The following is a 15,528-nucleotide window of genomic DNA, read 5'->3' as shown; positions in this document are numbered from 1 at the left end:
ATTCTAATAATTATCATGTGTCAATGTATAGCCACGATCAGTGCCATGGTGAAACCTGCATTCCTGTAGATCTGAAATAATTATATTATGAAATTTGCCAACAAACCAGAAAAGCAAGGCGAAGCAGTTTTGGGATTCATTAAAATTAGGACAAACCTTGTCCTGCGAAGAAACATTATTAGACATTTTTTCTGCATAATTTATTCGAAAAAAACCGTTTCCATCATCATTTGTCGAACGGATAAAAACGTATCTTTAGAAAATGTCTCATATCTGCTGTTGCCAATACACATTTAGCAAAGATTTCTTTTGCGACATTTCTTTTGTCGAATAAATCTAGGTCAATGGAAACCTGCCTAGTGTTAATGATTGATTTGTGCGATGATTTTAGATTACCTATCCGATTATTGCTGACGGATTTGATAAATATTGAGTGATTATGTACGCATTCTGATTATGATACACTTTTTTTATTTGACAGAAATTGGAATGTTATTGCCAGCTGTTATATTAGCATTTAGATGGAGACAGCATGTAGTAGGAAATGTAATATATTTCAATTCTGCAAAGTAAATAAGAAAATTAAGCCACTTTAGATGACTTTTTCTACACATCAAATCAGTTGATTTTCAGACTCAAAAACCTAGGAATAGCTTCTCTAAAGTATAATCTAAGATARATTTCTATAAAGTATAATCTAGGTAAAGCACATTTGTAATCACAGTACCACCATGTTGCTCTTTAACATTACATGCCATCACCAGTGGTTACATCTGGAGATAAATGTACAGTCAAGAAAGTTCAATTAAGATGGGGTAAAATTAGGCTTACTGTAAAGGAAAACTTTTGTAATATCATGTTAACAAATATTTATTGGCAGTTACGGAATTCATAACTCTTTTCTTAAAAAATACAAAAGGGAAGAACTAAACTGCATAGTAACAGGCTACTTACTAACTAGCTTGTTACAAACTAATTACACAAATTGTTAAAATTGTTCTACTGATAGGCCTTACGCCCGCCCGACTAGCATCACCACCCTGGACGGTTCCGACCTAGAATATGTGGACATCTATAAATACCTAGGTGTCTGGCTAGACTGTAAACTCTCCTTCCAGACTCATATTAAACATCTCCAATCCCAAATCAAATCAAGAATCGGCTTTCTATTTCGCAACAAAGCCTCCTTCACTCACGCCGCCAAACTTACCCTAGTAAAACTGACTATCCTACCGATCCTCGACTTCGGCGATGTCATCTACAAAATAACTTCCAATACTCTACTCAGCAAACTAGATGCAGTTTATCATGGTGCCATCCGTTTTGTTACTAAAACACCTTATACCACCCACCACTGCGACCTGTATGCTCTAGTCGGCTGGCCCTCGCTACATATTCGTTGCCAGACCCACTGGCTCCAGGTCATGCTAGGTAAAGCTCCGCCTTATCTCAGTTCACTGGTCATGATAACAACACCCACCCGTAGCACACACTCCAGCAGGTATATCTCACTGATCATCCCAAAAGCCAACACCTCATTTGGCCGCCTTTCCTTCCAGTTCTCTGCTGCCTGTGACTGGAACGAATTGCAAAAATCGCTGAAGTTGGAGACTTATTTCCCTCACCAACTTTAAACATCTGCTATCTGAGCAGCTAACCGATCGCTGCAGCTGTACATAGTCCATCTGTAAACAGCCCACCCAATTTACCTACCTCATCCCCTTACTGTTTTTATTTATTTACTTTTCTGCTCTTTTGCACACCAGTATCTCTACTTGCACATGATCATCTGATGATTTATCACTCCAGTGTTAATCTGCTAAATTGTAATTATTCGCTCCTATGGCCTATTTATTGCCTACCTCCTCATGCCTTTTGCACACAATGTATATAGACTCATTTTTTCCCCCTACTGTGTTATTGACTTGTTTATTGTTTACTCCATGTGTAACTCTGTGTTGTTGTCTGTTCACACTGCTATGCTTTATCTTGGCCAGGTCGCAGTTGTAAATGAGAACTTGTTCTCAACTAGCCTACCTGGTTAAATAAAGGTGAAATAAAATAAATAAATAACTATGTAAAAGAAAGCGTCAGCTACCAACCCCTCTCAGGTGACTTGCTTTGATAAGGAAAAATACACCGTGCTGAATATAAAGCTACTTAGGGAAACCAATTCACTGAAATATAAACTATAATGGTAAATGGCTCCAAAGAATAGCATCTACAGTATCGGCCTTGTATTATCATTGGCAATCTCAGCATTGGTAAATGAGACACATCCCTAGTACTTACTGTTCTGTCTGTTATACTGTGACCCTAGGGACGCCCTGCAGGCGAAAGAAATCTCAGCCGACCCCAATGGCTCCCCAACACTGTAAGTTTACATGAAAAACATGGAACAGTTTCTGTGAAATATATATTTATCATCATTATGCCAAGGCATTGATTGGGATTTGATTAATATAAACATTTTATAACAGCATGGTTTGCTTCTAGGTTGTCCGTCATAAACAGTACAGAACTTGACCCCATCCTCACAGATTTCAAGTAAGTTTTCCCAGCTGTATTTCTTAGAAACAATGATCTTTCAACTTCGGTCCCCTAGGCATGTTTGACAACAGAGTAACTGAATTACATTTGTACTTTGTCTTTGTTCATGATACATATTACATTTTGGTAAATCTGCCCCTGCACTGAAAGTATTTTTCGGTGTCAAGATTTCTATGGGTTACAATATTACGTTACTCACACAATAGTACCTATTCAAATCGTTTCCATACCTTGTGCTCACCTTTTTTTCTAAATGGCCTCAATTCTGCCCCCGTTTCAGGTTACAGTTACCAGACAACAAAGAGGCACTCAACACCACAGAAGCATCAAACACGTAAGTCTCAGAGTCAATGGCTGATGGCTGAGTGATATACAGGATTGATTAGTTTGTGGAAAGGCTATTGACAGTTAGCAGTCAGTGGGGGGGGGCAGTGACATCGCTCCTTCCTGCTGTTCAATATATCAATAATTCAGATAAGGATGCCATTAAAACTGGCAATCTCAGCTCCGGTCAAGGCAGGGATTGACCAAGAGGAAGACGAGCCTTTCTTCTCATCCATAGAGATATCATTAGATTTCCATGCCTCTCACCTCTCACCAATGCCTCTCACATGTGGAAAGAAGGCTGTTGTTTTATTGACATCACATGATTGAAGGTGGAGCTGTCCCTGAAATAAATTGCTTTCCCATGATCATGTATAACAGAAAACAATTCCACTGAAGCAAAAAGAGCAGGAGCCCAAAAATGTTTTTGGACTAAATTGAACCTCTAGATGTTGTCCTAGTGCTCATAGATTTAAAAACCTCAACTGATTCAGCTTAACAGATGTCAGAGAGAAAGCTAATAGAACACTGTAAGTGTGTGTGTGTGTGCATGAGCGGACCTCTTTCCTGTGTCTTGAGATTTACAGATTTACCATGTTGCAGATCACTTCTCCTCTATGACCTACATGTAGACAGCTGTCTGAGAGCTCATTCTGATAAGTGGCTGGCTCCTTTCATGGGTCATTCACTTTCAGAGCGATTGGCTGTGGTGTAATTACTGGGTCTCAATGGTACTCATCTCTCCTAAGCGCTACACAGCGTCCTACTGGCTCTGTCCTACTGGCTCTGTTATAGTGGGCAGTGTGTCTGTGCTGCTGCAGTAGTTAGCCTGAGTCACTGCAGTAAAGGCTTCCTTCTTCGCAGGACTCTTCCTCTCACCGGCATGAAGTCACTTTACATCTCTGTACGGAATCTTACTGATGGATTTTGAAATCTTCTATTAAATATATTCAGTCATCTGAATTAGTACCTGAATATTTTTTAGATTTTTGATCGTCTGAGTGCGGTTGCCTGTCCTCTTCGGTTGATGTAATAGCCAGGGTACCTCTTATCTGTGCTGCATAGTTAATTTTGTGTATGATTTTTGTTTATCATTTGACTGGAGTCCTGTGCGGCTAGGCCAGCCCTGCCACTGCCTCAGCCAATCAGTGAGGCGACTGCAGTGTGTAGCGTGAGTGTGATGATGGGAAGAGGTGGGATAGGAGGAGAGATTAGGGACTGTGTGTGTGAGAGCGATAGAGTGTGTATGCATGTGTGTTTGGAGGCAGAGAGTTGGGGGGTGGAAGATGTTTAGTTTCCCTACGTGTGATAGTCATCCCAATCTTATTAAGAGCTGCGTTCTTCCTCCCCTCGCCTGCCTGCTGCTGCTGCTGCTGTTGCCAGAAGGAGACAGTGTGTCGGGCTGCGCTGCTGGAAAGGCCTGAGCCAGAGATAGTCAATTATCTTCTGCGTTTGCTGTCTTTACTTCCCTCTAGTACTCTGTCTGCCAGATGAAAATGTCAGGAGAAGCAGAAACTCTATCAAACGGGTAAGAGTTATGTAGATACTGCTGCGTGGTGAAGTGATAGGTACTGACAATGTGTTGAAGTAAACAGAGAGATGCTGAGTTTGTGGTTTTGTGTGTGTGTGTGTGTGTGTCGGGCTGCGCTGCTGGAAAGGCCTGAGCCAGAGATAGTCAATTATCTTCTGCGTTTGCTGTCTTTACTTCCCTCTAGTACTCTGTCTGCCAGATGAAAATGTCAGGAGAAGCAGAAACTCTATCAAACGGGTAAGAGTTATGTAGATACTGCTGCGTGGTGAAGTGATAGGTACTGACAATGTGTTGAAGTAAACAGAGAGATGCTGAGTTTGTGGTTTTGTGTGTGTGTGTGTGTGTGTGTGTGTGTGTGTGTGTCTCTTTGAATGTGATATACTGTCACTATTAACCATTTCTGTTTTTGACTGTGATTGAAATAAGATAGGATTTTTAATTGAGCTGTATCCAGTAAAACTTGACAGGTTTTTTAAAGATCCACCTCATCTCTTTTGTCTCATGACTTCATTGTGTTTAGGAGCAGCTTGTTTTACTGCTGTAGTGCTTTGTTTGCCTTTCTGTTACTCAGCCTCCAGTACTTTAATTCAATGGAAAATAACACTGGTGAAAGAATTCAGGAGGAAGGCAGATAAAGCTATGTTTTGTCACTCTATCTTTGTGTTTGTGTTTTGTGTTCAAGTTTCCCTCAAAAGAAATCAGCATCACAGAGTTGCTGACTTCAATTCATTAATTATCTGGATGTATACTATGTACAACCTTTCAGGAAACAATGGCCTCCATTATGTGTACATTATCATGCCATTTCTCAGACCCACCTACATTATTCCCCTATTGAGTTTATGGTTAACCGTCTTTATAAGTGTGCTATGTTCATTCAAATGGCCATAGTAGCCAATAGGCCAATGTTAAACTACATTGTCCTGCTTTAGCACTGTCTCTTGAACAAGTCTTCTTGAGTTGTCCGATTTACATCTGTACTTTCTGCTGGACAAGTTTGCTATCTTTGGTCTGATAAACAACTTAACTAGCTCTCCAACATAACAGCCAAGTCACTTGACATTTTTTATGTGCGTCAGCAGGTTTTCTTTATTCAATAAGAAATATCACATTTTATTAAAGGTGGTGTACTGATTGTAGCAACTGATTTGAAACTGGGCCTTATGGACCTTTTAGATGGAAATACAGAAGCTACTAGAATGCATCCATCTTTCTGCATCTTTATACCGCATTACTTTTCAGGTATTGCTTATACATTTCATTATAACTAAGTGAATTGAATATGTTCATGACTGTGTGTGATAGTATTAGGCCCTAGACTGTCTGTGTTGCGCTGACATTCATCACTGTGTGTTAGTGAGCAGGAAGTTACAGGCTGGTGCTGGTCATAGGTTGGATGGATGGTATGGTCATCCCCATGTCATTAGCCTGTGAATGAGTGGAAATACAGGCTTGTTGTTCCATATGATCCCAAGTGGACTCATTATAGTTTGAGAAATTTCAACCATGGTCTAGCACAGGGATGGGCAACTGGCGGCACATTATTTTGTAGGCCCGTGGATTCATTTAGGAAATATAGAAACTCAGTTGCGGGAACTCAATTGCGGTCTCAACTTACTGTTGAGTTAGAATAGTACTTAAGGTGCAATTTCGGAATTTGTTTGCGCATCTAAAATTTTTCCTCTTATGTCAGTCACTGACAGTCACTCAATTAGTGACTGTCAGTGGTCCCGTGTGGCTCAGTTGGTAGAGCATGGCGCTTGCAACGCCAGGGTTGTGGGTTCATTCCCCACGGGGGGACCAGGATGAATATGTATGAACTTTCCAATTTGTAAGTCGCTCTGGATAAGAGCGTCTGCTAAATGACTTAAATGTAAATGTAATTAGCCCATGTCAGAATTTTTGTTTTTTAGATTGTTAAGTTAGTCTAGCCAGCTATCTAAACTTGTAGTTGTCATGGTCGAATTACAGAGCGTGGGGCTCCCCTTTGATTTTGTTAGTCACTTTCACTCAGATTTCATACTAAAACCTGTAAACATTTCTCTCCACCCTATGGCAGAAGGTGTAGAATTGCAGTAAATTAGCTGTAAAACTGCTAATTTTTCTCTTCGTCTCATGACAAAATTAGTAGAATTGCATTAAATTAATTATAAAATTGCTAAATCTTTTCTCCGCCCATGGCAAAATGTGTAGAACTACAGGAAACTTGCTGTAATTTAAAAAGAAATCTCCGCTGTCAAGAGCAGGACCGCTAAAATGTTTGGCTCACAAGGTGGGGCCCCATTTGGGCACCCAAAGGGTGGCACACACTGCATGTGTGGGTATGGATGGGGTTGAACAGACCCGCGAGCCACTTCTGCCCCTAATGATGAATTCAGATTTTTTTGTGGTTCCCACCCCATCAATGTTGCCCTGGTCTAGCATAAAGAAGTCCTCTGTATCACTGATCTGCAGGAATGTAAAGGGATGTCAGTTAGCCGTCTTCATTGTAGAGATTCTCCTCAGTTATGTCAGCCAGACTCCATTGTTTGGTTCAATACATTGTGTCCATGAGCCCAATTAGCTGAGAAGACATTATGTCGACTTTGGGACTGTTAAGCTTGGGGTGGTTTAGCTATGGTACATTTTGGCAAATAGTGTGACGAACCCCCACTTTTTTGTGAACTTCAGAGGCCTCAGCCAAATTGTTGCTGTGTCTTTCTAGGTATAACTTTGGACAGCTTTCTTGGAACTTTTTATGAAATGTTATTGAGGTCACACCGTGGCTTCAAAGGTACAGATCCTTTCTGTACCAGTAAATATCTGTTGTAAACAAACATAAAAAATGTTAATCAATGAAAGTACAGTTGAAGTTGGAAGTTTACATACACTTAATGTTGGAGTCATTAAAACTCGTTTTTCAACCACTGCACAAATTTCTTGTTAACAAACTATAGTTTTGGCAAGTCGGTTAGGACATATACTTTATGCATGACACAAGTAATTTTTTCAACAGTTGTTTACAGAGAGATTATTTCACTTATAATTAACTGTATCACAATTCCAGTGGGTCAGAAGTTTATATACACTAAGTTGACTGTGCCTTTATACAGCTTGGAAAATTCCGGAAAATTATGTCATGGCCTTAGAAGCTTTTGTTAGGCTAATTGACATAATTTGAGTCAATTGGAGGTGTACCTGTGGATGTATTTCAAGGCCTACCTTCAAACTCAGTGCCTCTTTGCTTGACCTCATGAGAAAATCGCAAGAAATCAGCCAAGACCTCAGAAAATAAATTGTAGACCTCCACAAGTCTTGTTCATCCTTGAGAGCAATTTCCAAATGCCTGAAGGTACCACATTCATCTGTACAAACAGTAGTACGCAAGTATAAACACCATGGGACCACACAGCAGTCATACCACTCAGGAAGGAGACACGTTCTGTCTCCTAGAGATGAACGTACTTTGGTGCGAAAAGTGCAAATCAATCCCAGAACAACAGCAAAGGACCTTGTGAAGATGCTGGAGGAAACAAGTACAAAAGTATCTATATCCACAGTAAAACTAGTCCTATATCGACATAACCTGAAAGGTCACTCAGCAAGGAGGAAGTCACTGCTCCAAAACCGTCATCAAGCCAGACTACGGTTTGAAACTGCACATGGGGACAAAGATCACACTTTTTGGAGAAATGTTCTTTGGGCTGATGAAACAAAAATAGAACTGTTTGGCCATAATGACCATCGTTATGTTTGGAGGAAAAAGGGGGAGGCTTGCAAGCCGAAGGAACACCATCCCAACCGTGAAGCACTGGGGTGGCAGCATCATGTTGTGGGGGTGCTTTGCTGAAGGAGGGACTGTTGCACTTCACAAAATAGATGGCATCATGAGGCAGGAAAATTATGTGTATATATTGAAGCAACATCTCAAGACATCAGTCAGGAAGTTAAAGCTTTGTCACAAATGGGTCTTCCAAATGGACAATGACCCCAAGCATACTTCCAAAGTTGTGGCAAAATGGCTTAAGGACAACAAAGTCAAGGTATTGGAGTGGCCATCACAAAGCCTTGACCTCAATCCTATCGAAAATTTGTTGGCAGAACTGAAAAAGCGTGTGCGAGCAAGGAGGCCTACAAACCTGACACAGTTATACCAGCTCTGTCAGGATGAATGGGCCAAAATTCACCCAACTTTTTGTGGAAAGCTTTTGGAAGGCTACCCAAAACATTTGACCCAAGTTAAACAATTTAAAGGCAATGCTACCAAATACCAATTGGGTGTTTGTAAACTGCTGACCCACTGGGAATGTGATGAAAGAAATAAAAGCTGAAAGAAATAATTCTCTACTATTATTCTGACATTTCACATTCTTAAAATAAAGTGGTGATCCTAACTGACCTAAGACAGGGAATTTTTACTAGGATTAAATGTCAGAAATGGTGAAAAACTGAGTTTAAATGTATTTGGCTAAGGTGTATGTGAACTTCTGACTTCAACTGTACATAGTGCTCTATTGTTTTTAATGGAGAGGAGTCTTGACATCACCAACAGAGATTTGTTTGGATGAAGATTCTAGCTTCATATTAAAAGATGTGGTGAACCTCCACTTATTTTTTTCTTAAATCACCCATTTGAAAGACCTGTAATTTGATGCCGAGCGAACGAGAAAGCAGCTCACTGAAGAAACAGTGAAAAGAATCTAATCTTGTCAGATAAGAAAAATCTAGCGTTAGGCCGATGACAGTAAAAGAACACTCAATAGTAGATGCAGTGAAAACCATGTACACTGAACAACAATATAAATGCAACATGCAACAATTTCAAATAAGGAAATCAGTCAATTGAAATAAATAAATTAGGCCCTAATCTATGGATTTCACATGACTGGGAATACAGATATACATCGGTTGGTCACAGATACCTTTAAAAAAAAATTATGGGAGTGGATCAGAGAACCAGTCAGTATCTGGTGTGACCACCATTTGCCTCATGCAGCGTGACTTCTCCTTTGCATAGAGTTGATCAGGCTGATTGTGGAATGTTGTTCCACTCCTCTTCAATAGCTGTGTGAAGTTGCTGGATATTGACAGGAACTGGAACACGCCGTGGTACACTTCGATCCAGAGTATCCAAAATATGTTCTTCCATGCAGGCCATGTAAGAACCGGGACATTTTCAGCTTCCAGGAATTGTTTACAGATCCTTCCGACATGGGGCTGTGCATTATCATGCTGAAACATGAGGTGATGGTGGCGGATGAATGGCACCTCAATGGGCCTCAGGATCTCGTCACGGTATTTCTGTGCATTCAAATTGCCATCGATAAAATGCAATTGTGTTCGTTGTGTGTAGCTTACGCCTGCCCATACCATAACCCCACCACCACCATAGGGCATTCTTCTTCACAACGGTGACATCTGCAAACCGCTCGCCTACACGACGTCATATCATCTGCCCGGAATAGTTGAAACCGTTATTACTCCGTGAAGAGCACACATCTCCAGCATGACAGTGGCCATCAAAGGTGAGCATTTTCCCACTTATGTCGGTTACGACGCCAAACTGCAGTCATGTCAAGACCCTGGTGAGGAGGACGACCACACAGATGAGTTTGGTTGGTTGTGTGGTGCAAACCCACAGTTTGGTTGGTTTGGTTGTGCAAACCCACAATTTCATCAGCTGTCCAGGTGGCTGGTCTCAGACGATCCCAGAGGTGAAGATGCCAGATGTGCAGGTCCTGGGCTGGAGTGGTTACACGTGGTCTGTGGTTGTGAGGCCGGTTGGATGTACTGCCTAATTCTCTACAACAGCGTTGGATGCGGCTTATGGTAGAGAAATGAACATTCAATTATCTGGCAACAGCTCTGGTGGACATTCCTGCAGTTAGCATGCCAATTGCACGCTCCCTCAACTTGAGACATCTGTGGCATTGCGTTGTGTGACAAAATTGAACATTTTAGAATAGCCTTTTATTGTCCCCAGCACAAGGTGCACCTGTGTAATGATCATGCTGTTTAATCAGCTTCTTGATATGCCACACCTGTCAGGTGGATGGATTATCTTGACAAAGGACAAATGGTCACTAACAGGGATGTAAACAAATTTGTGCACAAAATTTGAGAGAAAAAAGCTTTTTGTGCATATGGAACATTTCTGGGATCTTTTATTTCAGCTCATGAAACATGGGACCAACACTTTACGTGTTGCGTTTATATTTCTGTTCAGTGTAAAAGCCTGCTCAGATTGGGTGGGGAAGTGGGACAATATCATGACCTACACTCCTCACAGAACGTTTGGAGGTTGTCCGTGTTCCTCTTGCCCCCCCCCACTGAAAACAGAACAGGGGCACTGCACCAGAGCTGCCTGGAAGAGAAAATAAGTGACGTGGCTCTTTTTAAAGATATCCGTTACTGTAGATAGCCAGTGAAGTGCTCCTTTGTCGTTAAAGCTGTGTCATGCTACTCTACAGGCTGCTACTCTACATAGAACTCAGACATGTCACCTAGTTGACATGAACAAATACATAGGTTTTGTCCTGGGGTTCATTCATAAAATAATATAATATATTTAGGTCCACTGGGAAGTTGGCAGTAATCAGCTTCTTTCATTCAACAATGTAAACCTAATTTATCAGAGGTAAATTATTTTCTGTTCTGAGGGGATGTCAAGAATATAATGTGTTATTCTAACATTTAGGTCCTGCACTGAAAAGCAATGGGTAGGTACTTAATTGACCAATGCTTCATCTCTCTCTGTCCCCTTTACCCCTTTTCTGTGTCTCAGGTCCAAGAAGTCGGACCTGTCTTTGGCCCTGGAGGACTGCATGGCAGCAATGGACCTGTTCCTGAGGAATGACTTTGATGAGGCCCTGTCCAGGCTTCGCTGCAGGTGAGACCTGTACCCTGGTAATGTGTGTCCACACAGGTGGCTGGTGGTAATACACAATGTGACTGGTGCTACAATGTACACTCTGTGCTAGTTTCATAAATATCACCACCTCTCCTGTTTGACACCCATTCAGCATTGTGTTCAAACACACCATCATCAGGTTTCTTAAATTTCCTCTGCGAATTTTCTCCTCCATTATCATGGCCTTCTCAACATTCAATCTTTTCTCTTCTTTGGCCAATCCCAAGTCCCAGTTTCTCTCCAGCCCTCCCTACTGTGTCTTCCATTTCCCATCCTTTCACTGTTTCACAACTCAATAGATGTACTTAATCCCTTTCAGTTCCCAATGTTGATATCCTGTCTTCGTTCTGAATACATGGTTGCCTAGTCTATGTATACAATTAATCTCTCCAAGTCTTGGCATATTCTGTCAGCTGTCACCCTGGGGCGAGACAAGGGGAGTGATGGTAGACTGAGTTGTTTAGGCAGAGCAAAGGTGTAGGCACTTAAACTTCCCTATGGCTTCCTTTGTTTGCTATTCCAAGAAAACCTTTGTGAGAAAAGCCTCAAGAAAGCCTCCACGTCATCAGAATCCTAGTGTGTAATATTACCTAATGTGTTTGTTGAGCATAGGTTTACACAGCATTGTGTGGTAGAACAATGATAAGAGAAAATCTATGGAAGGAAAAAAAKCTGTAGAGAAAGCCTGTGGTGCTGAAATAGCAATGTCTCTCTCTCTCTCTCTCTCCATCTCTTCTTCCCTCTCTCCCTCCTTCCCCTCCCCTCAGGCTGATGTATTGTACTGACGCAGTAAATTGGGCCAGGTATATTCCAGAACCTCTGCAGAGCAGTGAGCACACAAAGTGGCAGGCTTTCTCCCATATACTTAACACTTGTAATAATGCAGAGAGTATGTTTATACTGTGGGGTCTGCCCTTCCATATCACAGATTGATGAACACAGCAATATAATGTATGTTTTAACGACTTATGGTGTAATCGTAAAAACATACAGCAACTCAAGTCCTTTTGTTCACCTGACCTAGAATTCCTCACAATCAAATGCTGACCATATTATCTCCCAAGAGAATTCTCGTTGGTTATTGTCACAGCCATGAATATCCCCCCTCAAGCCAATACCACGACGGCCCTCAAGGAACTTCACTGGACTCTTTGCAAACTGGAAACCATATATCCCGAGACTGCATTTATTTATTGTACCTGGGGATTTTAACAAAGCAAATTTGAGAACAAGGCTACCTAAATTCTATCAGCATATTGATTGTAGCACTCGTGCGGGCAATACACTGGATCACTGCTTCTCTAACTTCTGCGATGCATACAAGGCCCTCCCCCGCCCTCCCTTCGGCAAATCTGACCACGACTCCATTTTTCTCCTCCTATAGGCAGAAACTCAAACAGGATGTACCCATGACTAGAACTATTCAACGCTGGTCTGACCAATCGGAATCCATGCTTCAAGATTGTTTTGATGACGTGGACTGGGAAATGTTCCGGGCAGCCTAATATCGAGAATAATATCGATCTATACGCTGATTTGTTGAGTGAGTTCATAAGGAAGTGCATTGGAGATGTTGTACCCACTGTAACTATTTAAACCTACCCTAACCAGAAACCGTGTATAGATGGCGGCATTCGCGCAAAACTGAAAGCGCAAACCACCGCATTACACCATGGAAAGATGACTGGGAATATGGCCGAATAAAAACAGTGTAGTTATTCCCTCCGCAAGCCAATCAAACAAGCAAAATGACGGTTTAYGGACAAAGTGAAGTCGCAATTCAACGGCTCAGACACAAGACGTATGTGGCAGGGTCTACAGTCAATCAGACTACAAAAAGAATACCAGCCACGTTACGTACACCGACGTCTTGCTTCCAGACAAACTAAATACCTTCTTTGCCCGCTTTGAGGATAATACAGTGCCACCAACGCGGCCCGCTACCAAGGACTGTGGGCTCTCCTCCGTGGCCGACGTGAGTAAGACATTTAATTGTGTTAACCCTCGCAAGGCTGGCATCCCTAGCCGCGTCCTCAGAGCATGTGCAGACCAACTGGCTGGTGTGTTTACGGACATATTCAATCTCTCCCTATCCCAGTCTGCTGTCCCCACATGCTTCAAGATGGCCACCATTGTTCCTGTACCCAAGAAGGCAAAGGTAACAGAACTAAATTACTATCTCCCCGCAGCACTCACTTCTGTCATCATGAAGTGCTTTGAGAGACTAGTCAAGGATCATATCATATCACCTCCACCTTACCTGCCACCCTAGTCCCACTTCAATTTGCATACCGCCCCAATAGGTCCACACTGCACATTGCCCTATCCTATCTGGACAAGAGGCATACCTATGTAAGAATGCTGTTCATTGACTACAGCTCAGCATTCAACACCATAGTACCCTCCTAGCTCATCATTAAGCTTGAGGCCCAGGGTCTCAACGGCAACGGCACCGCCCACAACCGTAAGGCTCTCCAGAGGGTGGTGCGGTCTGCCCAACGCATCACCGGGGGAAAACTACCAGCCCTCCGGTACACCTACAGCACACAATGTCACAGGAAGGCCAAAAAGATCATCAAGGACAACAACCATCCGAGCCACTGCCTGTTCACCCCGCTACCATCCAGAAGGCGAGGTCAGTACAGGTGCATCAAATCTGGGACTGAAAGGCTGAAAAACAGCTTCCATCTCAAGGCCATCAGACTGCCGCTCGGTCATCGCTCATCCATATATTTATATGTATATATTCTTATTCCATCCCTTTACTTAGATTTGTGTGTATTAGGTAGTTGTGGTGGAATTGTTAGATTACTTGTTAGATATTACTGCACTGTCGGAACTAGAAGCACAAGCATTTCGCTACACTCGCAATAACATCTGCTAACCATGTGTGTGACCAATAAAATTTGATTATTTGATTAACTATACAGTACCAGTCAAAAGTTTGGACACACCTACTTATTTATGGGGGGACTGCACTTGAAGAAACTGGACATTTTCTGGACTGACTGACCTTCATGTCTTAAAGTAATGATGGACTGTCATTTCGCTTTTCTTTTTTTAGCTGTTCTTGCCATAATATGGACTTGGTCTTTTACCAAATAGGGCCATCTTCTGTATACCACCCCTACCTTGTCACAACAACTGATTGGCTGAAATGCATTAAGGAAATCAATTCCACAAATTAACTTTTAACAAGGCACACCTGTTAATTGAAATGCATTCCAGGTAACATCCTCATGAAGCTGGTTGAGAGAATGCCAAGATTGTGCAACGCTGTCATCAAGGCAAAGGGTGGCTACCTTGAAGAATCTCAAACTTTTGACCGGTACTGTACATTTCATCAAACAGCCAGATGTTCATGAGCTACTTTATGTACAGTGGGGAGAACAAGTATTTGACACACTGCCGATTTTGCAGGTTTTCCTACTTACAAAGCATGTAGAGGTCTGTAATTTTTATCATAGGTACACTTCAACTGTGAGAGACAATTAAGATAATTAAGATTAAGTAATTAATTTGCATTTTATTGCATGACATAAGTATTTGATCACCTACCAACCAGTAAGAATTCCGGCTCTCACAGACCTGTTAGTTTTTCTTTAAGAAGCCCTCCTGTTCTCCACTCATTACCTGTATTAACTGCACCTGTTTGAACTCGTTACCTGTATAAAAGACACCTGTCCACACACTCAATCAAACAGACTCCAACCTCTCCACAATGGCCAAGACCAGAGAGCTGTGTAAGGACATCAGGGATAAAATTGTAGACCTGCACAAGGCTGGGATGGGCTACAGGACAATAGGCAAGCAGCTTGGTGAGAACAACAGTTGGCGCAATTATTAGAAAATGGAAGAAGTTCAAGATGACGGTCAATCACCCTCGGTCTGGGCTCCATGCAAGATCTCACCTCGTGAGGCATCAATGATCATGAGGAAGGTGAGGATCAGCCCAGAACTACACGGCAGACCTGGTCAATGACCTGAAGAGACTGGGACCACAGTCTCAAAGAAAACAACACACTACGCCGTCATGGATTAAAATCCTGCAGCGCACGCAAGGTCCCCGTGCTCAAGCCAGCGCATGTCCAGGCCCGTCTGAAGTTTGCCAATGACCATCTGGATGATCCAGAGGAGGAATGGGAGAAGTCATGTGGTCTGATGAGACAAAAATAGAGCTTTTTGGTCTAAACTCCACTCCCGTGTTTGGAGGAAGAAGAAGGATGAGTACAAC

General features: G+C 42.1%; 1 protein-coding gene across 2 annotated transcripts in view; it reads left to right on the top strand.

The window, feature by feature from the left end:
* The window catches only part of ttc39a (tetratricopeptide repeat domain 39A), a 28,969-nt gene that overhangs the window by 829 nt on the left and 12,612 nt on the right, over positions 1-15,528 (top strand). The window contains exons 2-5 of one of the 2 annotated variants that reach the window (XM_024004296.2): positions 2,321-2,374; positions 2,497-2,547; positions 2,831-2,884; positions 11,169-11,273. In XM_024004296.2, the coding sequence (XP_023860064.2) occupies positions 2,321-2,374; positions 2,497-2,547; positions 2,831-2,884; positions 11,169-11,273 (264 nt within the window). Of the gene's footprint in view, positions 1-2,320; positions 2,375-2,496; positions 2,548-2,830; positions 2,885-4,512; positions 4,643-11,168; positions 11,274-15,528 lie in introns of those variants that run through there. The other variant, XM_070447588.1, reaches the window with a different exon arrangement.

The sequence above is a fragment of the Salvelinus sp. IW2-2015 genome, linkage group LG16, assembly GCF_002910315.2.
Source record: "Salvelinus sp. IW2-2015 linkage group LG16, ASM291031v2, whole genome shotgun sequence".
NCBI classification, from domain to species: domain Eukaryota; kingdom Metazoa; phylum Chordata; class Actinopteri; order Salmoniformes; family Salmonidae; genus Salvelinus; species Salvelinus sp. IW2-2015.
This window is presented reverse-complemented; position numbering and strand designations above follow the sequence as displayed.